Source organism: Heloderma suspectum, chromosome 1, assembly GCF_057233095.1.
Source record: "Heloderma suspectum isolate Gila_16-S chromosome 1, 16-S_ref, whole genome shotgun sequence".
Taxonomy (NCBI): Eukaryota; Metazoa; Chordata; class Lepidosauria; order Squamata; family Helodermatidae; genus Heloderma; species Heloderma suspectum.
In genome coordinates, this window is record NC_139458.1 from 404908289 (window position 1) to 404934200 (window position 25912).

The 25912-nt window shown below is 40.5% G+C and overlaps 2 protein-coding genes across 5 annotated transcripts in view; one reads left to right on the forward strand and one right to left on the reverse strand.

The window, feature by feature from the left end:
- The window catches only part of UBR2 (ubiquitin protein ligase E3 component n-recognin 2), a 72472-nt gene extending 60947 nt beyond the window's left edge, over positions 1 to 11525 (forward strand). For 2 of the 4 annotated variants that reach the window (XM_084828907.1, XM_084828906.1), the window contains exons 40-47: positions 190 to 277; positions 1384 to 1514; positions 3223 to 3331; positions 3959 to 4015; positions 6625 to 6702; positions 7308 to 7478; positions 7767 to 7868; positions 9132 to 11525. In XM_084828907.1, coding sequence (XP_084685033.1) covers positions 190 to 277; positions 1384 to 1514; positions 3223 to 3331; positions 3959 to 4015; positions 6625 to 6702; positions 7308 to 7478; positions 7767 to 7868; positions 9132 to 9273 — 878 coding nt within the window. In that variant the 3' untranslated portion in view covers positions 9274 to 11525. Of the gene's footprint in view, positions 1 to 189; positions 278 to 987; positions 1159 to 1383; positions 1515 to 3222; positions 3332 to 3623; positions 3768 to 3958; positions 4016 to 6624; positions 6703 to 7307; positions 7479 to 7766; positions 7869 to 9131 lie in introns of those variants that run through there. The other 2 variants (XM_084828908.1, XM_084828909.1) reach the window with 2 other exon arrangements.
- Positions 11526 to 22945: 11420 nt separating this feature from the next.
- The window catches only part of PRPH2 (peripherin 2), a 31007-nt gene continuing 28040 nt past the window's right edge, over positions 22946 to 25912 (reverse strand). The window contains exon 3 of the mRNA XM_084828910.1: positions 22946 to 23179. Coding sequence (XP_084685036.1) covers positions 22946 to 23179 — 234 coding nt within the window. The remainder of the gene's footprint in view (positions 23180 to 25912) is intronic.

Sequence of the window (25912 nt, forward strand, 5' to 3'; positions counted from 1 at the left end):
ACTAGAGGAGGGCTCTAGGTGCCTGTAGATAAGATGTGTAATTGAAGCTATGCTCTGTAAAACCGGAAGCATTGCCCCACATTCTTAGTATTGATCAGTAAGCTATCAACTTGCACAGATCTCTCTGGTTTTATTCTTCAATGTTGTATTCAGTACAACTAGGTTTAGAGTCTTTGTTTGGTTTTTCAGAAGAAAATGGCATGGACCAAGAAAACCCTACTGGTGAAGAAGAAGCAGTCCTTGCTTTACGTAAATGTCTTGGCCAGTATTCAGGAAGGTAAAATGATAGCTTCTGGCCTTTCCATCCATTGTTCCCCTTCACTTGCCCTCTATAAGCTGAATATGTATGTATATATGGTTAGGGCTTTAAAGAATAAGAAAAGCCATTTGAGTGGTACCTGAAAACTAACTTGAAGCCAGTATGGCTTAAGCCACAGGAAATATGTGATTTCTGCAACCAACTTTATGCAATAATAACAACAACAACAATAATAATTTATTACATTTATATACCACCCAATAGCTGAAGCTGTCTGGGTGGTTTACAAAAGTTAAAATAAGTTAACTTTTTTAACAGTAAAAAACAGTAAGTTAACAGTAAGTTAATAATCTGGCTTCCATATCCTGGACCAGCCAACACCTTCAAAAGGCAGGCCCATTTAGACCATATTCTAGTAATCCAATCTAGATGTTACCAAGGCAAATGTCTTGGTGGCCAAATCCCAGTATCCCAAGAGAACACAGTTGGTAAACCAGGGAAACTGGCAAAAAGCAAAAAGTGAACCACAGATGCCATCTGAGAATGAAGCAGTAGAATTAGGTCCACGAGAATCTCCGAACTTAATTTGCTTCACATCACCAGACAGTTGGCTGACACCATATGGCCATTTAATGGTAGCCACATACAATGTAAAACCAGTGTACGTTTTTTGTGGAGTTGCTGCTTTCTTTCTGTATTTCACCCCTGACACATCTTTGATTTTATAGAGAAGGGGACATCTCTGTGAATTACAGAGTACAATTTGGAATTGGATTTACCAAGAAAGATTCTCCTATACCTTAAAAAAGAAACCTTCTGGCATCTTGAAATATTGGCTGTTTTTACATGGAAAGTATAACAAATCAGCGTGTCTGTCTCTTGGAAACTGTAGAGTTCTTCCATGGTAAACCTTGCCCTGTCCTGGGAGTAAAAAGACAGATAAGGAATTAATGCTTTGACTTTGAATCTACCTTAAAGGACAATAAAGGCACAAAAAATATCCCTGCCTAGACACCTGCTTAATTAAGTGAAATCGAACATAAATTAACTATTTGGGGCATCTTGTATAATTTCTTAAAACTGAATTTTTCTCTTTATAAAAAGCAATCTGGTTTTATTTTTAGTGCCTTAAAGGAAATTTCCTCTGGATGGCATCTGTGGAGAAGTATAAAAGCTGGGATCATGCCTTTTCTGAGGTGCTCTGCTATGTTCTTCCACTATTTAAATGGAGTTCCAGTACCACCAGAATTGCAAGGTATTTAATCAATTAGCCACATTAAAAACAGCATTGTGAATCACTTGTGAAGTCTAATTTAAATGCTAAATAATTAATTTAGATTGCAACTTTCTGTATTATTATAACTTATTTGGCAGGGAAATTAAGGTGGGGTGTTATAAATTCATATGAGTTATATATAGAAAATACAGTGATGGATACATTTAAATTCTAGACAAGTCACAGTTGAGGACAACTTAAAATACATAACGTTAGAGATATGTAAACATGCATTCATGTTGGCACATAGACAGCTAAATATAAAATATTGTGGCCGAAATTCAGAGAACGTTAGTTGTGCTAAAATCCCTTTGAAATAAATAAGGCAAATTAGCTGTTACTAATTATAAGCCCCGTTAATTTCAGTGGGTTTTTAGTGTGACTAGCTAATTTTGGATTTGGGCCCATTAGTTGGCTTTTTAGCCATTACTTCATCTTGTTAATTTAGTTAATCTCTTTTGGAATATGGGAATATTAGAGTTTTTAAAAATCTAGTGTCCTCTTCATTATTTTCTTCAACACTATAGGATATTTTTATGATGTTAGATCACATAGTTTTCACAACTAAAATCAAATTAGGCTACAATCCTATGCACATTTACTTGGGTGTAAGCCGTATTGACCTCAGTGAGGCTTACTTCTGAGTAAGCCACAAGATGTACTTGAGTAAACTACCACAAGATGTAGTGAAGGCCACCAATCTGGATGGTTTTAAAAGGGGATTTGCCAAATTAATGGAGGAGAAGGCTATCAATGACTACTAGTCATGATGGCTGTATGCTACCTCCAGTATCGGGAGCAGTGTGCCTATGTATACCAATTGCTGAGGGACACAAGTGGGAGAGTGCTATTGCAGTCATAAGCTACCTGTGGGCTTCCCATTGGCAGCTGCTTGGCCACTGTGTGAACAGAATGCTACACATGATGGATCTTTGGTCTGATACACCTTTGCTCTTATGTAGACATATATAAGAACACCAAAGCCCTAATGGATCCACCCAAGGACCTACCTAGTCCAGCGAACTGTTTCCCATAGTAGCCAACCAGATGCCAGTGGGAAGCCCACAAACAGGACACAAGGCCTTCTCCCGTTGTTGTTTCCCAGCAGCTGGTCTTCAAAGTAGCCATCGATGGTGTTCTCCTCCATGCATTGGTCTAACCTCCTTTTAAAGCCATCTAAGGGCACAGTCCTATGCATGTTTAGACAGAGAAAAGGCCTACAACTCCCAGTATTCTGCAGCCAGCCTTGCTGCAAGGCTGGCTGGGGAATGCTGGGAGTTGTAGGCCTTTTCTCTGTCTAAACATACATAGGATTGTGCCCTAAGTTAGTGGCTGTCACCGCACCCTGTGGAAGTAAATTTCATAGTTTAACTGTGTGCTGTGTGAAGAACTTCCTTGTGTCTGTCCTGAATCTCCCATCATTCAGCTTCATTGGATGACCCAGAGTACTAGTACTAGAGAGGGGTTGCACTGCTAAGTAATTTTTAAAGAATTTTCTACTTTTAAAACCTTGGAATTTCAGCTCCCATGTGTAGTGTTTCCATTCTCCATTGCCTTTGTGTAGATAAGGATTATTGTATTATTTAAATATGGGCTACAATGTATATGAGGAGTTCCTTATAGATGTTTACATATTAAGTTTGGCTAATCATAATAATAATGCATCATATTTTTTCTAATTTTGCAGTCAGTGGCACAAACCACTTTGAACACTTATGTAGCTATCTCTCCTTGCCTAACAACCTCATTTGCCTTTTTCAAGAGAACAGCAAAACTACAAATACATTAGTAGAAAGGTAGGAACAATGTTTATACTCCAATTTAAATATGTACACTGATTTTTTTATAGTGTATCTGTGTGTGAGAGAGAGAGCTAGCAATACAGGCATTTGGAAACAAAGACTAATGATTAAGCATCATGAACCACTGTGCCAGGAGACAAGTGCATTAGAGAAGTGCAATATAGCTGTTGCTCATCTGCAGTGTCCATTGGTATTGTGCTGTACTGGGCATTAGCCAAGTACGTTGGGTCACACACTAGTAGAGATCAGTACTACTTCACCATTGATAGTTCGTCTCCTGATGTAGGAAGAAACTGGATGGCAAGAAGAGGAGATATGAATCGCCACTGTGATTTTCTAGAGTCATTTTCTTCACTGTGGAAATAGCTATTACAACCTTTTACAGTGGAATTTCATTAGATGTCCAATAGCAAGGTGTGTTTTTCCCACTTGTGAAATCATGCAGATGCTGGGTGAGCCATTTTTGAGAAATTTCTTAGTGCTGACAGTATTTGAATTACATTGGGTTGGATTGCGAATTACATTTCTGTGAATGGAACCCTCAGCCCAAGGAACTGTGTTTCTTGGGTTGGTTGCTACATGGATGAAGCCTAAAGCTTTTTCCTCCTCCTTCTGTTAAAGCTGGTGTAATAATGCTGAAGTAAAGAGATACCTGCAAGGTCAGAGACATGCTGTAAGGTGAGTGAGTATTTCTCAATTGGTGAAGTTTGTGGGGTCCAGTGAATAGCTGGAAACATCAGATTCTGTAGCATTACTGAAGCTAAGCATGTGTGGGCCTGCACAGAAATCTGGATGGAAGACTGCTAGAAGCTCCACGTAAGAGCAGGATGTGCATATATAACAAATATTTTTTAAAACCTAAAAAAATGCTGAAGTTTGTTATTTGCTGGAAAAAGTTCCAGGCTCTGCTGCATGTATATCTCCCACGTTTCAGGAGAAACAATTTACTTGTTTGTTTGTACTGGTTATATAAATAACAGCTGTATAATTACATTTGGATCATATACAAATTTATATAGAAGTTCTATTACGTCATTAGTGACATATGCAATCCAAGAATGTATGCCTAGAATCACAGCAAAGGTAAAATTAGGCATCAACTTCTTATTTATTATCGGAAAGATAAATATTGGTGTTGCTCTGTTACTGATGGGGAAAATGGTAGATATATACTCTCCTCGCCTCTTTTCTCTGCCGTTTAACTTTTGTTATTCTGTCATTATGCTGTGCCATAGTGCCTGCCATATGTGGAACCAAATGAAATGCGACAGTGGACATGTGTTTATTTTCACACATCTGCTTCATTCACGTGTTAAAATAGGGGTAGAGCATCCTACTTGGTAGAAGGAGTGTGCATAAGAGGGTTGCTGAACACTCCCCCCCCCCCCAAGCCACTTGTCTCCATTCCCACCTTAGTTCCAACACTGAAGCTGGGGAGTGGAGAAAACTGTCTAGAGCAACAGACTAGAGGAAAGTAAGTTGCCAGAGGAGTGGGGAAGGTTCATCGCCTCTCTCCTTCTTGTTCCTTTTATTGTTAAAAACAGACAGCTCATCCCCTGCTTTTATACATTAATGGGGCAGACGTGTAAATGAGGGCTCCATCACATCTGATTTGGCCTTTAGTTGTTGAAGTTTGTTCATAGGATATCCCTAATTCTGTCTTCCCTCTGTCCTACTTCTGATTGTAGGCCCAATTAACATATAATTAGCTGTCTTCTAAAAGGGGAATGTAAAATCCATGCTGGATTCCAAAGGGCTGTATTTAATTCTATAGTACTAGCAAGAGGCCCACTAATGTGGGGATCTGGTCAGAAAAGTTCATTAGCTAAACAAGCATCAACCCAAACATCCTGTTCCCAAATGATTTTGTTCCACCTTCCTACTGTTTTCCCATCTTGCCATGGACTCATTGATTGGGTCAACGATATTTTGAAGGCCATTCTGAGTTCTGGATCTGTAAAATGGGAATAATACTGCATTACTCCAAGAATTGTGAGTTTGCCAGTTCTCTTTATTTTCATCTAAAGCATCAGCAAACACACTGTATATCAACCCGATCAGTAGTCAAAAGAAATTAAAGATTAATGTAACAAAGCAAACTAAGTGTCTTGAGAAGTATACCAGTTCCTTGGGCAGCCTTGAGTCCGAAGCTCTGATTTTAGAATGTCCAGTTCCTTATCCCAAAATGCTTTGGACAAATCCATACAGAAAACACAGACTATCCAAATCTCTCTAATCTAGCCTTCCCCAGCTTTGTGCTCTATAGATGTTTTGGACTTCAACTCCCATCAATTCAAGCCAGCATAGCCAGTGGTCAGGAATGCTGGGAATCATAGTCCAAAGCATTTGGAGGGCACCAGGTTGGGGAAGGCTGTGTCTAATTCTTCATATAGATCTTATACTACTTTGTTCCTTAAAGCTAGCATCTACTGGACAACATCCAAAATTGTTAAAATTTGGGGGCTCAACTGGAAATCCAGGGACATTAAGATGAGGGTTAGATTTCATGGGGTAATTTGCGAATAGATCACAGGAAGCCTGCACAATAACACCCACTATTAGGCCTGGGCTATAAAATAGATAACAGCATAGAACATATGAAGACTACTTGTTAACTAAATAAGGCTTGTAGCTTTGTTTTCAGAAAGAAAGAAATTGATTCCATAGTGCATCCTTTCCAGGTTAATTTAGCGCATAGACATCTATATATAATTATTAGCTAATGCCTCACTTGCCATTTAGTCTATTTGGTAGATAGCATTCTAGCATCAGGAGGTGGGGGGCATTTTCACATTAGATTTCTTGAGTTGCTTTTGTTAAATTGTTAACTCTCATCCTCAGTTCTGTATCTTTGGAACAGGAATAAGGCTAAACGGCTTGATAGCAATATTATGAGGAGAAATGAGGTACAGTTGGAAAGCACTTTGCACATTAAACTGTGCTAAACAGTAGGACAAGTGTGGAAATATGCCTGCCATGAGAACTAAATGCAGAACTTCCTGTTGCCAAAAGCATCCTGAAAATACAATATAGACTATGTCCCAGAAGATGCATGTTCTGACTCTATACAAGTCTTAGAGGAATTGTTCCCCCCAAACACTTTTAGATCATCTTACTAAGGTTGTAACTAATAGTGTTGTGCTTTTCTAAAGGTTTTTATATGATATAAAGTGAACTTGACATACTGTAATAGATCAAGCTGTTTATATGCCAAGGCCAAGTTTTCATGCAGGTTTGAAACTTTTTAGGTCTGTGGTAGTGATGATGATGCATTTGTTTCATTTTAGCTATCCACGAGAATCTAACAAATTAATAGACCTTCCTGATGATTACAGCTGCCTCATCAATCAAGCGTCTAATTTTTCGTAAGTCTTGTACATTCTGAGACGTTTGATTTTTACTGGAATGATTCTGTGGTGTAGGGCACACGTTTTGCAGTCTGTGGCACCTTCAGTTGAAGGGGTCTTGGGCAGCAGGACTTGAACCTATGCCACAGTCATTGGAGAGTAGATGATGCTGAGTTAGATGGATCAGTGGCCTGGCTGAATATAAGACGGTGTCTTGTGTTTAACCTTGGGAATCTTTTAAAAACTTGCATAAATGCTTCGTTGTCCAATGCCTCGCCTTCTGTACACTTACTCAATTTTGTTGGGGGGTTTTGAATTGCAGAAAATATAGGCTGGGATCCAAAGGTGCCCTTTGTGAGCTAAAATGCATTCTATGCTGTTCCAGAAGATCTCCCAATTTAAGTGAGCAGCTTCTGGGGGCTGGGGAGGGATACAGCAGAGGAAGCTGGTGCAGGAAAGCCCCATTACACAAATTGAGTTCCACTCACACTTCTTTGGATCCAAGTCATAAACAATAACTGGAGAATTTGTGCAATAATCACAGTGAAACATATGCATGTATTTAATATAGCATGATAGTAAAAAATGCAATATATTGACCAGATCTTCTGTTTCTTACCAAGGTGTCCAAAGTCAGGTGGTGATAAAAGTAGAGCACCAACATTGTGCCTTGTATGTGGGACTATGTTGTGTTCTCAGAGTTACTGCTGTCAAACAGAGTTAGAAGGAGAAGATGTAGGAGCATGTACGGCACATACATATACCTGTGGTTCTGGAGTGGGAATTTTTCTCAGGTAAGAGTATGGCTGCATTTGATTAACTTGAGTAGACTGTCACATTGTAAGAAGAGGAAATAAGTAATATGATATCTTTTTGATGGTCTTCACCTGTGCTCCTCTCCTGCAACCGCCCATTGACAAGGAGGCACAGGCTGTCGTGTTTTTAAAATGCCTCAGTCATTCTACTTGTTCTGCGGGGATGAACTCCAGTCTCCAGAAACTGGTGGAATTAACAGAATGGTGGCTTAAAGGACATGAAGAGTTTCAGTGACCAGGATGTCATATTTCGTATGTTCTTTTCAGAGTACGGGAGTGTCAAGTGCTATTCCTAGCTGGAAAAACAAAAGGCTGTTTCTATGCTCCTCCCTATCTTGATGACTATGGAGAGACAGATCAGGGACTGAGGTAGTTATTCAACTTCCTATTTTAAATTCTAAGAGGGATGCAGTTTGCAAAAAATGATTGTTGTTACTAGCCAGTTAGGATGGCCACTGTTAGGCCAGTTAGAATGGCATGACTTCTGTAAGTCAGATGCATATAGAAATGTACATTTCAGAGTATTGCAGTAGGAAGTCACTGCAACTTCTGAAGAACATGATTTAAATGTCAGCCAGATGTTTTGGATGAAGTGGGTCCTGCTTTGGCGCCATGGAGTGAACTTGAAGACTGAAGCTGAGGGCCCTGCTCAGTGCACGCGCTAAGCCCATTGCAGTAATGTGGGAGCATCATAGAAATTCTAGGCCAGCTAGTCTCTGTGGCAGGAGTGGGGAACCTCTTTCAGCCCAAGGGCCAAATTCAATTTTGGAGAAGCTCTCAGGGGGCTGCATTCCAATGGGGGGGGGGGGCAGAAGGCGGGGGGGGGGCAGCCAAAAATACAAAAATGACCATACTGTAGCTTAAAGCTCTTAATGCCATTAACTCAGCCTTAGGAGAGGCATTTCAACCGTTTAGAATGGAGGAAAAAACTGCACAAAAGCCAGGAAACAAAAACCATCAGTGGTTGGAGGGAAGGGGGTGGGGCCTGGAGCCTTCTGCGGAACCCCAGAAGGCCAGATTAGAACCCCAGGGGAGCTGGATTTGGCCCCTGGGCCTGAAGTTCCCCACCGCTGCTTTACAGTGTAGCAGGACATAAGCAAAACTTCTGCTTCTGGTACTAACCTCATGGAAATCTCAAACTGGGCAAGTCTTTTGGATGTTTAGCCCTGAAATGTGCACTTTTAGAGGCTAGTGGGAGGCACTGCCTTCCTCAGCCATCTGTGTCCAATGAATTAGAACAAGGAAGGAAGCATCAGTCTTTGCTGGATCTGATGAGGAGCATTCACATTCTGTACCACATTCCTCGTGATTGCTTCACATAGATTATGTAACTAGTCCTCACAGTGGCCTTTCAGGGCAGGCCAGCGCTACAGATAAGGGGCAGGTAAGGAAATAGTGGGTTGCCTAAGGCCACAACTAATGTAGATAAGGTGTGGTTCAAATTCAGGTATTCCTGGTGGTGGCTTTTATTTCTGGCATCTTCGCTGCACCATCCCTCAGTATGCATGTACTGTCAGTGCTGTAGTTCTCTCAGTCAGTTATATAGTGCATGTGAGAAATGTTAAGCATTTGAAATTCTGGAGTATTATTTTATTATTCTTAATTGCTGTTTTATTGACTTCTTCCTCCTAGACGTGGGAATCCTTTACATCTGTGCAGAGAGCGATTTAAGAAGATTCAAAAACTCTGGCAACAGCATAGTATCACTGAGGAAATAGGACATGCACAAGAGGCTAATCAGACTTTAGTAGGAATTGACTGGCAGCATTTATAACTTATTTCCTGAAGACAAGAACTTAATGATCATTCTTTTGTAATCCAGCAAAACTCATCAAACAAAAGGAAGATTAGGAAACAAAGGATTGAAATAATAAAGACAAGAATCTAGTTATTTTATTAACTTTTCCATATTTGATTTGTAAAACTCCCCAGTTACCATAACCATGTAAACTTTTCTGTGTAGTGTATTTGATTAATAGTATTATTTGCACTGTGCTTCCTTCATACACGACCTGTTGATTTCTATAACTTGGGCTGGTGAATTTGCATTTCTGGTACAGAAGTGGCCATCTCCTTGGAGTCTGGTTGAAATCTTTTTGATAGCTAAGAGGGGAGGAAAAACTCCGCTGAAATGGCGACTAGACTAAGCACAATGTTGAAGTGGTGTGTTCGCCCTTTTGTAGTAAATCTGAGCCATTTTGCATTTTAGTACTTAAAACTGTTCTGTATTTGGAATGGAATGAAATAAGAGTGCAAAAAATGTAGCAATGGACTTATCTATAAGAGTGCATAAAAATAGTCATTGTATCTAAAATGACTTTGTAATCTAAAGCCTTGCAGGGCTCTTTTGCCTTTGTATTTCTTCTTACTAAAAGAGAGAACACTTAATGAGGAAAATTTAATTTAATGACCTTTTTGAAGTCTTGCACTCTTTAGAAGTATTGTGTTGATTGTGATATTGACATAGTGGGCAAAGAGACTTTGTTTTCCATGCTGTGATTGGTAGTCTTCGATGTTTAAAGGGTTGACATTTTTTTTCTTAGAATGAGATATTAAGATCACCCATTGGAGAAGTCATGTGAACTTTGATTTAATGTCAATGAAAAAGGCAGAGAATTAGAGGGGTTTTATTTTTTAAATGTTTGTTTACTTCCAGCTTTCAAGGTTCAGAATACATTTGCTTTTTTACAGTTCTCAAGGTTACATAGAAAATAAAGTAAAAACCATGGACCGTTCTCTCTCTCTCTCTCTCTCTCTCCCCCCCCCCCAGCAAAACTCTGTAATTGTAGAGTTACAGTTGTAAAGTTTTCCAGCTCTTCATTTGCAGCATCAGCTATGTGAATTTGCACTTGGCTGGCATTCTGTAAAGAAGTTTGTCTATAGTATATTTTATAAGTATATTGAAATAACTGCACAGATTTTGCACATGGGTGCCTGAAGGCAGTGAATTTTCTAACTATACATGTGGCCTCCAAGAAAACAATATACAATAGCATATTATTCTTTTGGGAGAGCTTTCACACTCTTCATCCCATCAAAATACCCTTTTAAAAAAAATTACAAATTACCACATCTCCTTTGCATAATTATAATCTGTAATCTTAGGTAGTTCTGGTAAGTCTTTTTTTATTTATTTTGTCTTCAGTGCTGAAAAGCCATACCTTGAATATCCAGTATACTTACAATAGTTGTAAGTTTGGTTTTTACCTATCTAATACATCAGCTAGTGTTCACAGTGTTTTCTACAGGCTCAGCGTAGCTGCAGTGAATACATCAGACACAAATACAAAACTAGACCAGCTTGACTCCCTTTTCTTAGGGCAGTTTTTGGCAGGACACACTTGTCAGTCCGATCAGAGTCTTCCTACATGAGTTAGTTGTTCTTGAGCCTCTTTTTCCTGTGAGTGTTGTGTATCTAATTAGCTGGAAAATATTCGGTCTTCATTTTCCTTTCTTTGATTAGGTTGTAGTTAAGACTATTTGCTGTGCATGTTACTCTTAATGTACTAATTCTGCTCTAACATGGTTTCTTTGGGATTTTGAAAAATTTGCTTTAAGAGGCATATAGTAACAATGCATTAGATTCCGTTTTTTTCCTCCTCATGGATGCATTTTTTTTTTTTAAAGAACAACAAAAAAGAACCTGCTGCCATTAAACTGACAGATTTCTGTGTAAAGTAAATATTGAGAGAATAAGGTATTTTCCCCCTCAGGTACTATAGTCCGAGATGGAGGTCAAATGGGTTGATGGAATTACGATTATAAGCTATAAGAAAGTGTATAATTTATGCTGGTTTTCTGTAAGGTTCCTCATTCTTCAACAACCCATTTTCTTCTCTGACTTTCTTCTTTTGCATGTATTTATGTTCATTGTAGAAATGTTTATATAATGAGCTTTCAGTATCAGGGAATTCATACCTGTAACGAATTGGCTATAACTTTCATATCTGTGGACAACTTGTAAAAATTGAAATGTATCATATGTATAAAAGTATAAGAATAAATGCTTTAGGTGTTGACATTCAATTGATGCTTGAGCCTTGCTCACTTTTTAAAGGAGAAATGTCTGCTGAGCATTTCGGTTGCTAGCTTGTGTTTAAGAGAAATAGCCTGGATCGTCAACATTTCTAGGTCTCAACCTAAAAAAATTAATACTAAAATTAACTGTCACAGTCAGTTACTTCAGTCTACTAACTCTACCTTGACCTGAGCACAAATGTCTTGTCAATGCTTTATCAAATTAGTAATACACATTGCAGAGCATAGAAGAAACTGTTTTACACTGCAAAAGCAGTTTGGAGAAAACACTAGATATATTTTTATGAACTGAAGTTGCTAACCTCACATAATGGATCATGATTCCTTGGATGAAAAGAAGAAGTGTTTTGGTCTTGGTCATTGCAGAGAAAATGTTGAAAAGTAACTCCACAATTCCCCTTAAAGTGGTTGCTGTGGCATATCTAACAACTCAATTTATTGCCTCTAAGGAACGCCTGTTTACAAGCATAGACAATTAATTGAAAATGGGGAATTAACATTTTCTACCTTTTTCCAAAATTATCCCTGAACAGGTTTATTTTGCATTTTCTTCAGTGTGGATATGAAAGGAATGTGTGTTAGAGTCCGTCGTCGTCCCCCCCCCCATGCAGAAAGAGTGCTTGGTTTGATGAACATGGCCTGGGAACAGATGGAAGTGAACTGTGCAGAAAACCACCAGGATTCCAGGAAAGCAGAGGCCGGGGAGATTGAGAAGATGAACAAATGTGCCCAATGGGAGGTCAAAGCAATCAAATATGCCTGTTGGCACTGAGTGAGAAGCAAATATCTGAGTGTGATAACTTCAGTGATTTATGTCTGCCACCCTTTCTCCAATGTGGACATAATAGCTAGATCCAAAGGACCATATTTGTTGGTCCATGTGTCTACCCAGATTTTTCAGGCCCATCTTCCAAGCACAGTCCCTTGTGCCCTAAGCTGTTCCTGAAGTTCAAAAGATTCTCCCCTCCGGCTCAGCATTAAGATTAGCACAACATTCCCAGAAGGTAAAACTGGCTGCCCTTGTATTTGCAGAAGCATTTTATGTGCTTTCATGATGCATCACTTTGGAATATATGTGGGCACTTGCCTTAATTGGCAATATCCAATGATGCCTATACAGGTGAGACCCATTTCTGGAGCAACAGGAGACTAGCACTTCCTAAAGCAACTGGAAATGAGCCAAATACTCATTTCTGGGACAAAAGGTCAGCAGAGTTCTCAGAAGGGAGTGCCACTGACCTGTCCCGTTTGGAAATGAGCTTTGCAGGGTTGCTCTAAGAAGCACTAGCTTCCTGTTGCACCAGCAGGACTCGCCACCGGCGCAACAATGGTTGGAGGCACAGAGGCAGCATTGGATACTGCCCTATGGTGGCTAACAAAACCTTTAATCTGGTTAGCACAGCTGTGTAATGAGATAATGGCATATGGCTTTCTAATACAAATGATCAGCATTGGAATGTTGGAAAACCTTGTGGGCAGTCCTCAAAGTAGTCTTTTTGGTTGCAAGGAGGGAAAGGACTAGGTGTAACATCCTGTACATATGTACCAAAAAGACAAGAGGTACTAAAATGGTACATCTGATCTCCTTTGGTAAGAACAGTATACACATGCCGCAAGATTTGATGACGCTGGTTCACATATGCACATTCATCTTGGTGATCTGCATATATGAACAAACCAGCCATCATAGATGAAACCAAATAGGGCTTCTGTATCATCTGATGTCACCTAAAAGGCTGTGTTTTTCAGTAGAGTTGGTTCACACATTCAGTTGAAAGTTATCAAATGATGTATGTACCCCGGTCCATTGGGTTGTATTCAGACTAATTTGATTGCACTTGAGCCCCATTGAAATAAATGTGAAAAATTAGGACTGAAGCCCCATTGATGTCAATAGGAACCAAGGGCAACAAATTTAGTCTGAATCCAACCCATAGTGTTTCTTTTATGTAAGTCTCCCCTATCTCACACAGTTATTTTTATCCTCTGAAATGTGCCAACTCTTGTATCTGTATAGTATTTTAAAAACTGTAAGGATAACTTTGTCTTTGGACCTGAAAATAGATCTCTGCTTTTCCTAATCTGTTACCTTGTTGGAAATAAACTTGTCCAGGCATTTATCTCCCAGTAGGGAGCTGTTAGCATGTGATGTTCTATTTTTCTGGCCTTATCTCTTAATCAATTAGCCTCTAATGCTCTTCTTTTAAAGAGCATTTTAAAAATCTCATTTGATCTTCTAAGGTCAATGTCAGCTTTAACATGAGAAAAGTTAGCAATACATTTTTAGCATTTCTAAAATGGTTTTTAAACATGGTAAACTCTGCCAATTACCAGTTTAATGGAGGTCACCCTTTGCCTGTAGAACCTGATATAGCCTTCCCTTGCTAAATAAGCACAACGTACACAGAAGCAACCATTGTCTGGTATTAGGTGTCCAGGATAGAGGAATGCATGAAGGTTAATCTTATAATTTGTATTAAGGTTACTTAGGAATAATTAGCTCTGAGGAAGCTGTGTACACTTTCCCGCTGTTCGTCATCATGTGTTCTGTGCCTTGGAGGAATAGGGGAATTTTTATTCACTTCACATCATGATTACATTTCTAAACTTAAGCAGAAGTGATGGGTTGTTGTCTCTGCAGGGCTTCCTAGTCAACTCAGTGGTCTATATTTGGCATTTTTATAGAATAAAACAACTAGCTGGGAGAAAGTTTGCTTTAAGCAGCTATGCTTTCATAAAAACAGGGAGAACTGCATGGTCGGATGTGAGCAGGTGCAGTTAAGAGGTCCAATTCCCTTGGCTTCTTGGTAGGCAACTGCTTCACACATCACAATACTGACCCAACTGGCTGTGATATTGGGTGCCAATTTGCAAAAGTCAAAGGTGTAGCTGTTTTAAAACAGGTGCTCACATGCAACAGCTCTCATGCAAGCACCTGGGAAGTGCAGTCACCATCATAGGAATGAGGAAATTTTGTGTACAAAGAAAGAGCATTGACCTGTTTTTACACCAGGAATGGGCAATTTGTGACCCTCCAGATGTTTTGGCTTACAACTCCCCTCAGCCCTAGCCAGTGGTGAAGGATCATGGGAATTGTAGGTCAAACCAATCTGGAGGGTCACAAGTTGCCCACCCATTTTATGCTCAATCTTAGTCCAACAGCGCTGCATGCTCTTGAGGTGCAGGTGAGGGAGCTGAATGTCTGAACTGACCTTTTTGTCTCTGAAGATTGGGTGCTGTCCTCTGGAAAAGGACACTTGAGGCGGTGGATCCTTCTGCTGACTGATATGCAAGAAGTTTTAACTGGTTTCCAAAACCCTTTCTCGCACACTATAGCCTGCAGAAGTGTTGAGGTCTACTTCTTCCCAAAATCAAGCCCTAACCATGGGCCATACTGACCCACCCACACCTGGGCGGTTGTTGACACTTATGGTGGCTAAAAAGCTGTCCAAAAGGGCCAGAATGCAGAAGTCTTCTTCTGAGCCAAAGGGGAAGAAAAAGGTGTCAGTACAGTGAACTACTGATTCGACACCACGCTTAACAGGGTCGACACCAGCGGTACCTCCTTTTATACCCACTCCACCAATGCTGAATCCACCAATATCGATCTGGTCCGGCGCAGCAGAACTGACACATGACCCAATACCAATTGCCTCTGTGTTGGAAGGTGAGTTTTGCTAGCCCCAGTGCTGACTAGGAGGCTCAACGACCGTCAGAGTTGATCTCCATCTCGGTATGGCCACTGATCACCAGGCTGCTGAGGATCCCCAGATTTGATGTTTTCAGGATATTGTTCATCATTGCAGAGAGAACATAGGTTTTGCAAGCTTCCCAAAAAATCTCAGACTGGGATAGACATTCTGGGTGGAATATGCCTCCTCCACGCACATACTGCGCATCCCAGGCATGAAAGATTGTCCAGGGAGGAGTATTATGTCAGACAACCTCGATACTGAACCACACCTTCAACAACAGTATCTAGACCTCCTGACCAGAATCTGTTCTTAGAACCGCAACCGCTGCCTCTACCACACTCTTTACCTACTGAAGTTCCATTGACACAACAGCTGTCATAAGAGCCATGCTGCATCAGACCAAGGCCTGTCTAGTCCAGGATTCTGTTCACACAATGGCCAACCAGCTGCCTGCAGGAAATCCACAAGTCGGACATGAAGGCAACAGCACCCTCCCACCCATGTTCCCCAGCAACTGGTCTACATAGGCATACTGCCTCTGACACTGGAGTTGGCATATAGCCACTAGGACTAGTAGCCACTGACCACCTTATCCTCCATTAATTTGTCCAATCCCCTTTTAAAGCCATCCAGATTGGTGACCATCACTAAATCTTGTGCTAGTAAATTCCATAGCTTAACTATGTGCTGTGTGAAGAAGTACTTCCTCTTATCTGTCCTGAATCTCTTATTGGATGACCCTGGGTTCTAAGAGTGTTATGAGATAGGGAGAAAAAATGTCTCCCTATCCACTTTCTCTACACCATCCATAATTTTGTCCACCTCTATCATGTCTCCCCTCATTCACCTTTTCTTTAAGCTAAACAGCCCCAGATGTTATAACCTTTCCTCATAGGGGAGTTGCTCCAACTGTTTGATCAAGTTGATTCTGACTTCAGTCCTATTGGCAAAGTTGGATGAGACTATGGACTCTGTCCAAAAGGCCAAGAACACAGCACGGCATGGGGTTGGGGCAACACTATGCTCCGTATAAACAGCACAGATGGTCTTCATTCCAGCAACTGCTATCTCTGACCGGACAGTTGTTCCAAACTCAAGTGTCCTTAGCCCCCAAATGACACTACACAGTGGCCATGTTCCACAGCCTGCACAGGAAGGGGGATGGAAACACCAAATGCCGTCTTTTAAAATTTTTTAAAGTTTTTTTTAATATACATACATGCATACATTTGTATATATCCATAGCAATTAATACATATGAAATGCATATATATGAAAATACAGCTTACTAGCACTTATACATAGACTTCAACAGAAGTGGACCAGATATCCAAATAAGTATCCATATGAAGGTGACGCCTATATGTCACCTTTCAAATATTGAAAACGCTATAAGGTCCTCCGTCCATTGCATTATAGGAGGTGAGCATTTAGCCTTCCAATGTTGTACTATCAGTCTTTTAGGTCTCAAAAGGGCATGGAGAATCCATTTGCGCTGACCATTAATTTCCATGAAGCAGGTAAATAATTTAAAAGAACATGTACATCAGCGAATATCAAAGACTGAGTACAAAATTTATTCGTATAATAACCTCCTCCCAAAAAGAAGCTGAACATCCCCAAAACTACTAAACATTGCCAAAACATATGTTTAAAAGAAGCATTAGTTGCATTTCACCACCAGCAATTAGCCGAATTAGACAATCCCTTATTCAAGAGGCATTGTGGTGTTCAATAGAGATAAAACAAAAAAAATTGCTGAATAAGACACAGCCTAATATTCTTAGATGTGATAGAGATGCCAAACCAGTGATCCACTGATTAGGCAGAATGGGACAATCCAATTCCCTATTCCAAATGTGCTTAAAACCCTGTATATCATATTTACTCATCAATAACAAATACTTGTAGACATGGATCATGGGTCACTTTTCCTGACCAACGTCAAGAAGTGCTTCCAATAATGATGGAGACTGATGCTGTAAAAGCAGCCAGGCCAAACCTAGATGAAACTAAGAAATGATGCAGTTGCAACTCAGCTATAGCTGGCAAGTCATATTTGGCATGTAGGGTAGAGAATGACAAAAACTCAATGGGATCCACTAGCTGATCCAAAGTAAAAATTGCCTTATCTGTCCATGTCCACCACAAAAACATTTTCTTACTATTTTTTAGATCTGGATTGCCCCATAAAGTCCATTTAGCATGAGAAAATGCATTGAAGTGTAATTGATGTGACATTATATGCCACACATCTCTAACTGTAGAAACTGCAGGAGGAACCCTATGTGTTCTTGTATGTCTAGAACCTAATGCCATCCATTTAGAGAGTGGAACCAGACAAGAAGATTCCAAAACTGACCAAGATGGAAGATCTGATACTGACGGGAAGGACCAACACTCAGTACGAGTCAGAAGATAAGCCCAATGATATAAGGAAAGAACTGGAAAACCAAATCCACCTTCTTTAATTGGAAGTTGCATCCTTTTCAGAGATAATCTTGGCGGAGAAGACCATCCCCCCCGCCAAAATTTCCAAAACAAACATTGATTTTCTTAAAATATTTACCAAGTATAGATAAGGGAATATCACGTATAATATAAACATGTCAAGTATTAATCTTAAGTGTATTTACCTTAAACCACAAACTCAGCTTTAAAGATTCCCATCTAAATCCCAAGGGTATCTGGCAGCTATCTCAGCCTCTCACCTTCCAATGAATGCTTTTTTTGGTCTTCTCCCATCTGATCACAAAGCAGTTTTTCTGAGGGGGGTGGAATCTTGTTCCAGTTCGGCACCCTGTCCCGAGTTGGAATTTGTCAGTCGTCCTTCAAGCTTTGACCACCAAACCATTTGAACTGTTTGCTACAGTAGACCTCCATCAAAGCTTTCATGGGCAATGGCTTTCTTGGTAGCCATTACTTGTGCTTGCTGGTCTGGAGAACTGTGTGCTTTATGGCTGATATTCCATCGCGATAAAACAGTAGTCCATCCAGACATCACCTTCCTGCCCAAAGTTGTGTCTGACTTCCATCTTAATCAGGACATAATCCTTCTGACTTTCTTTTTGTTTCCTGCTTTTCCACTTCCATCTTCTTTTCATGCTCTGGACGTTCAGTGGGCGCTTGCCTTTTACAAGCCAAGCATAGAGTCTTTTTGTCAGACTCTTCACGTGTTCGTTTGTGTCAGGGAGGGGTCCAAGCACCTTGACATGTCTGACAGCTCTGAATCTGAATCAGAGTTGGAACAGCTAGATCAGAGCCCAGGGGAGGGACCCTCCTCAGTGAGCCAAGATGCTGGGAGAGATTCCTCTGAAGGCTTTGACAAACAGATGGCCCAGGCTGAGTTCCTGCCCCCTCCCTCCACTGTAGGAACTCAAGTTTCCAAGGATGAGAAGGAAGAGGGGCATAACTTAAGAGACGCAAGGGCATGTTGCAAAGCAGGAAAAGTTAGGGGAAGGGCTCAGATGCTCCACCAGGACAGCCACTCTTGGAAGCCAGCATAGGAGGGAGCCACCATAAGGGAGAGGCATCACTGCATAGCAAGTCTGGCCACGAGGCTCATACCCAAACTGTCAGCAACTTCACTACCCTCTGGTTCGTCTCCTCTAATTAGAGATCGCAGATTAATTGTTTAGGGGCCTGAGGCAGTCTGAGAGCTTCCTGGAATCTGCATTTGTAGATAGGCTAGTCTCTAGCAAAATAAACTAGTATTATCTGAAGCTTTGTCTCCTTGTGGTGTTGATTGCAAAGGGGAAGGATGATCCATTTCTGACAGTTTGTTATGGGGGCAAGCAGCATGGACACGAGGTATCGTCACAAAGACCTTCATCCTGGGTGGTCCACTCCATCAAGTTGGCTGGTCTTGACCTTTCCGGGCCAATCCAAGCTCACTTGACTCATGCTATGGCTACATCAGTGGCATTTGGGAAAAGAATCTCTCTTCCTGAGCTCTGCAGAGTGGTCACTTGGTTTAAACCTAGGCTGGAACCTGCTAGGGACATTTGCACTGGGACAGCAGGGGAGGGTTTCCACCAAAAATTCCTCAGGTATAAGTTTCCTGAACAGGGCTCTGCACAAATGCAGAGCTCCCCCATATGTGTGAATGTACAGATGACCACGCAAAGAACTACAGTTACTGTTTTTTTCTTTGTGTAACATGTGAAATGGCAAAGCCCCCATGTGTATGATGCACATCTATTTGGAGCAAGTGTTTTCTTTCCAGGCCATTAGACCATTACAAACCCTTCCAGTCAAGGAATAATTTACAAGTGAACAAAAGCCACTCAATAATTGTAGGGACACCAATAATGCAAATGGAGGAAAACACTGTATTAAATGCATTTCAACCCTTTTTCAGCGAGTACTCTTAAAACATATTTTTTGTAAATATCTACATTCACATTTGCAAAATACCACCTACAAACATATTTAAATGGTGTTTAAATATCACAGAATCTTTTGTTTGACAGGACAAATAAATATTACAAATTGCGTAATACAAAGCAGTCATGTCAAAAGATCCTCATGAACTGGAATATCTTATCTTACACGATAGTCATGTATTTTCGAGTTGCTTTTTCTATGACCAGCTTCCCCTTTTCAGTGAGTAACCTTTACTACTAGGTTGTGTTCCTGCCAAAGGGATGGTGTAGCCAAATCAAATGGTGGTCAGTTCTATTTTTTGTTTGACTTGTCCTAGAGGAAGCAACACAATCCAGTGGTAGAGACTATCCACCTTTGCAGGAAGGAAGACCTTCAGAAGAATCCATTTCTCCCATTTCCCGAACAGAACATATCTATGCTTCCTGCATATTGACACAAACCTGTTTCTACAGTCTCTGTACATCTAACATTAATGAGGGTATCCTCTAGAACAGCTGTGATAATGTGGTGGTTTTTTTAAATGAAACTAAATATTCTGATACGGCAGTAAAAGAAAGTGTTGAATTAAAACAAAAACAAAATCACATGGTAGGGATAGATCCACATCTATATGAAGTGAAGGTCTCAGACAAGCACTTCTAAGGTTACAATAGCTTAGACATGATACAATAAACTCTTTGGAACTTCTCATGCCTACTCATATGTCACATATTGAGCACAACGTAGTGAAATCTCCCCAAAGGGCATTCTGAAATCTTCATTATTCTACTCTTTCCCAACTGCTTGTCCTTTGAAAATCTGTCTCATATGGACCCAACTGAGCCCATTTTAGACCAAGGTTATATTGCACTCACTAATTTGTAATTGTGCTGTTGCTTTAATGGTTTTGCCACTCACAGGAGATACATTTCCCCCTTTCTAAAACCTGGTTTCAAAAGTGGGATAGTTGTGGAACATCGTGCAGAATTCTTTTAGAGGTTCATATCAAAGTTCCAAACATTTTCTATTCATATACCAATGAAGGATTTGGAAATTGGGGAAGATAATGCATTTAACAAAGGGTTCTTGTTCAGGGTAAACATGGTATAGTGCAAAACCAACCCAGTTTGTATAGGATTTGACAAGGTTACCACTGAATCCTTCTCCTTCTTTGAAATCCAAGCAGTCATCAAGTCATGGCCCTTCTTCATCTCCAGCATCTCCCCTGTTTGAGTTGCTTAGGTTGCTAAAGTCTCACTGTGATCACATCACTTCATTTTCTTAAATCTCTACTCTGGATCCGTATTTAATTTCATAACAGCTTCAGTGTTATGGAATTGCATCTAATGCTATCCATCCATCCATCCATCCATCCATCGGGAGAACAGAAATGGAATGGATTCCCCCATCTCCCTGCACGCTCCCCCAATCTGCTCCAAAGGGTTGGGAAACCACAGCAGATTTGGAGAGGGAAGTGCAAGGGAAACACACTCACATGATGTTGGATGTAGCCCATAGTCTTTATTTCAAAGCTCACCACTTCTCTTGCTGTCACCATACCTCCATATCTAGAACAGAGTTAGACAGTCACCTTGTCTGTCTCCTCCCACTCCTATCTGCATGAATTAACTGATGATGCCATAGCTCAGTGGTAGAGTGCATACAGAAGGTTCCAGTTTTAGGCTCTGCCTTCTCCAGTTAAAAAGAACTAAGGTAGCAAAGCTGAGAAAGGCATTGGAGAGCTGCCACCAGTGAAAGTAGACACTAGCCTAGGTGGACAATTGGTCTGATTTAACATAAGGCAGCTTCGTATAGTCATATGCAAGCTATGCCTCAAAGTGCCTTCTCTCTCCCTTCATCCTTCTGCAAATCCAACCTCAATTTAACTTATTTACCCTGCTTGAGCAACTCTAGCCTGCTTTTATTACCATACACACGCGCGCACACACACACACACACACACACACACTTTTGGACAAGGACCTGGTTAACTCCATGTTGTTCACAGCACCTAGGAATCTGCCCGAGCTAGCTAACAGTACGCTTTTGCTTTCTTTTGGCAAAGGCTTACCTGGTAAATACAAGTATTTCTGTAGTATGTACGTGTAAATAAATTAATAAATATAAAATATGAACTTCATATAGAACAAAGATAAAAATGTCTTTACATAGCCAGTTATTCCCATGCTCCATGCCAGCTAACAAAATTAAAAGGTATTTGCTATGATCACCACTTTCCAGATAACATACAATTATGGTGGATGCATTTTGGATTTGTAGTGCATCAACGCTACAGTGTCTTCTGTAGGTTACAGAAAGTGCCAAGTCCAGCTTTTTCTGCATTGAATCCAATTCACTGAATGAATGTGTGGATCTTGCCTTTATTATTGAATAATTCTCACTTATCAATATCTGAAGAAAATTCTGGAACCCAAGTGTTGATTTGTGGAAGCTTTTTCCTTTGGCAACCAAGTTATATAAGTTGGTTGCCATGATTACTTTACAAGACAGCCTACTTTTCATATTAGATGTACTGTAGCTGGTATATATGTTAAACAAGGTGAGCCTAAATCTGTCCACCAGTTGAAATACAGAAATAGTTATCATAATTACTAATGATATACTGGTATTACAGAAGCCATTGGCAGCTTAGGCTATAGCTTATCTTGGTGTTCAAATCAATTGCTCCTATCACTTTACAAATTTGTGTTCAGTGCATAAAAGTTCAGTACAATGTTGCTTTTTATTTTTGTACATCAAGTGAACATGGCAGAATATAGTCCTTCAATAACAACTCTGAGCATTTGCTTTTTGTCCAAACAGAGGCTAAAAACTGTGTGCCTTTCTCTTTCTCTTTCCACTTGTTTGAAATCTTAAGATTTCTTGGTCTACCAAGGACATAAATGGCCATTATTTTTAAAAAGTATATTGATCTTTCCAAATATATTTTATAAACTTAAGTACAAAAATAATTAACTTTATACTTCCTCATTCAGTTTTCAATGATATGAGACAAAATAGAAGACAGTGCCAACCAATTTTCCATATGGTATTTCTTATGAAATATTTTTTGACTTGGGAATATAATGACCCTAACAAATTGATGTATCTGCTTTAAAAGCATCATGTTATAGCCATGGCCCTTAGAAGTCACTGACTTTCTTGCGTGTCTGCTGTGAGGATGCCTGTATTATCCCAACGTGCACTATACTGCAGTCACCATATGTACAAAAGTGAGTGTTCTGGTTATACAAATCCAAGTGTATAGCTCTGATGGCTTACACCTTTAAAAAAAGTTAATATTCATAATTCTCAGTCTTTTGGTAACAGTCTTGTTAGCCAAGAAACTCAACTGACAGTTGCGACAGCTTGGGTTTTGGCGCCTTCACCTTCTGTACCTTCAGCTCCTGCGTCCACTTGATTCAACTTACCAAGATTTTTCAAATTTTCCAAAGTGGATTTGAAAGTGTCTTTAAAGCTCTTCTCCAGGATCCACCCTTCGCTCTCGCATTCAGGATCTTCTGGGTTGGTGATGCTCTCCAGGGACGTATGCAACAGCCGTAACCCTATCATTATCGACATCTAGGTGGAACACAGAATGAAGTATGGGTCAACCTAACTATAGACGGACACATGTCATAGTCTGTATCAGTATTTCCAAAACTTCTGACAGGCGAAGCACTTTCCACCACAAAATCAAAGGCACACTTAATTTTTGGACCCCCATGTTTACTTTTAATTTAAAAATTATTATTTAAATTATTTTAAAATTATGTATATACTTCTGTTCATAAAATATACTACAGCAGCTTACAAATGTTAAACACAATAGACAACAATAAAACATGTAAGCAAAATAGCCATAAAGCATGGGATATACCAGTCAACTTAAGTTTTTAAAGGCCAACTGGAATAAATAGGTTTCTACCTTTCTGTGAAAAGCCAGTGGGGAGGAGGCAATACGAAACTCCTTTGGGAGTTACACACCTTTGGGGCTGCAACAGATAAGGCCCTGCTCCTGACGGAGGCAAACCTACATAAGATGAAACCCGGAGCAGGTCCTCAGTAAAAGATCTTAAGTGCCGTGAAGGTTCAAATGGCCAAACTTTGCTTGTTTTCAAGCAAATTGCCTTTTTTTCCCACCACTGCCAAATTTAGTGGCACCATGGCAGCAAAAGTGCAGCCAGAAGTGGGATCTGAGAGGGAAAAATGGCCCCTAAACCGCCCAAACTACCCTCCCCTATCCAAAGGCTAAAACCAGCACTTTGAATTGAGCCCAGAAAACAATTGGCAATCAGTGCAGGTCTTTCAATACTGGTATAATTTGACCTCAGTACTGCCACATTTTGCATCAATTGAAGCTTTCGGACACACTTTAAGGGTAGCCCTATGTAGTGTGCAATACAGTAGTCTAAACATGATGCAACCAGATAACTGTTGCCAAACCAAACTGACTTCGGAAAGGTCACAGCTGACACACTAAACATAATTTTGCAAATGCACTCCTTGCTACCATTGCCAACTTTCATGGGGAGAGCAACCCCTTCCAGAACAGGTTGAATCACAATCCCCAAATCAGGCTTTCTACTGACCGAACAACAGCTCTATCTCGTCTGGATTTAAGTTCAGCTAGTTGACCTTCATCTAGCCCATTATCAAACCTAGGCAACCTTCAAGGATATCACCTGCTTCCTTGGAATTAGGTGACAAAGAACAACAGAGCTATCATCAGCACATTGATTGGCACCTTGCTCCAAATCACCACATGACTTATCCCAGTGGTTTCATGTAGATATTAAACAACATGGGGGACAGGATAGAACCGTGTAGGACAGAATCCCACAGGATTCTATTCATAGGCCAATGATTGTGGAGTCAAACAGTAATCCTTCAGCACTACCTTCTGGAGACAACATGACAGAAAGGGCCAAAATCACTGCAAAACAGTGCCCCCAAGGCCCAGTCCTGCCAAACAGCTCAAAAGATATCATGACAGGTATCAAAGCCTGCTGAGAGGTCCAAGAGAGGTCCAGGAGGGTTGCAGTCTGCCCCCCTTCCAGTTCCTGGCATAGGTCATCCACCATGGTGACCAAATCTCAGTCCTATAACCTGTGTAGAAGCCCAAGTGAAACGGTTCCAGATAATCAATGTCATCCAGATGTATCTGGATTTGCAATGCCACCACCTTCTCAACCACTGTGGCCAAGAATCTGAATGGTAAGGAATAGTAAAGTAATAGGAATAAAGCCAACTGAATTTCTCTTGGGCTGGTATGGCCTGTATTGCTCCTTTGCTGAGAAGGAAGTGAATCTTCTCTTCTAAGGTGGAGTAAGATGGAGTAGACTGGAAAACACCTGTGGGAGGGAAAGAAAATAATTCTGTGTTGTAACTGATGCAAACTATAGTGAAAACCCAGGAGTCTGTAGTGATGGTCTGCCAGACACATAGAAATGCCTGAAGTCTGTTGCAAAATAGTGCAATGGAAGAGTGGGGGAAAGTAGGGGATCAAATCAGGACAGCCAGGGACACTGTTTAGAGGAGTCCATTTGATTTTGCCTAGAGGCAGAATTAAATGTAGAAAACAAGAAGAAACACATGGAACCCCAGGATCCCTGTGAAAATGCTGGGTGAGAAGACCACATAGCAGGTGATCTGGACTGTTGATCTAGGGTGGTGCCCTACTCCAAGACTGAGAATGGCCATAGGGCATGTACTGAGATCCCAAGCCCATCTTATGTCTTCAAGTGTCATCCATATGAGCACTTAAGAGACCTTCACTGTCAAAATGCAGACCTTCGATACATATCTGGGCTTCTTGATGCAGGCTTGTCAAGTGAAGCCATGCATGTCTACAGCACCAGCCATGGCTATTGATCCGCAATCTGCCATATGGTATGAAACGTTTCTCTGCTATCTTGCAAGTCAACAGTCGTCTGTCTGGACGACCTTAGCCACCTCACGTTTGTCTTCGGGGGTTAAGATTCAAAGAAGGATGCAGTCTTTACCCATAAGAAATGCTGATATGTAGCAATACAGGCTTGATAATAGGGGATACAAAGGGATAGCACAGCCATGGACTAACATCTTCTGCCTATAGGATTGAGCTGCCAAACTTTTAGAAGATGTGACCAAAAGAAATAAAAATGCAAAATGCAAAGAAAGGAGATGTAACAAATGTAACCCATAATGTCAGGAGTCAGTTGTTTAGTCATCTAGTCATTGATGGAATCTGATTTTTTGTCGGATTTTGTTCTGCTTGCGCTAATTCACATGTGCGCTAATGTGCACGTGCGCAAATTCTCATTGACTGATGTG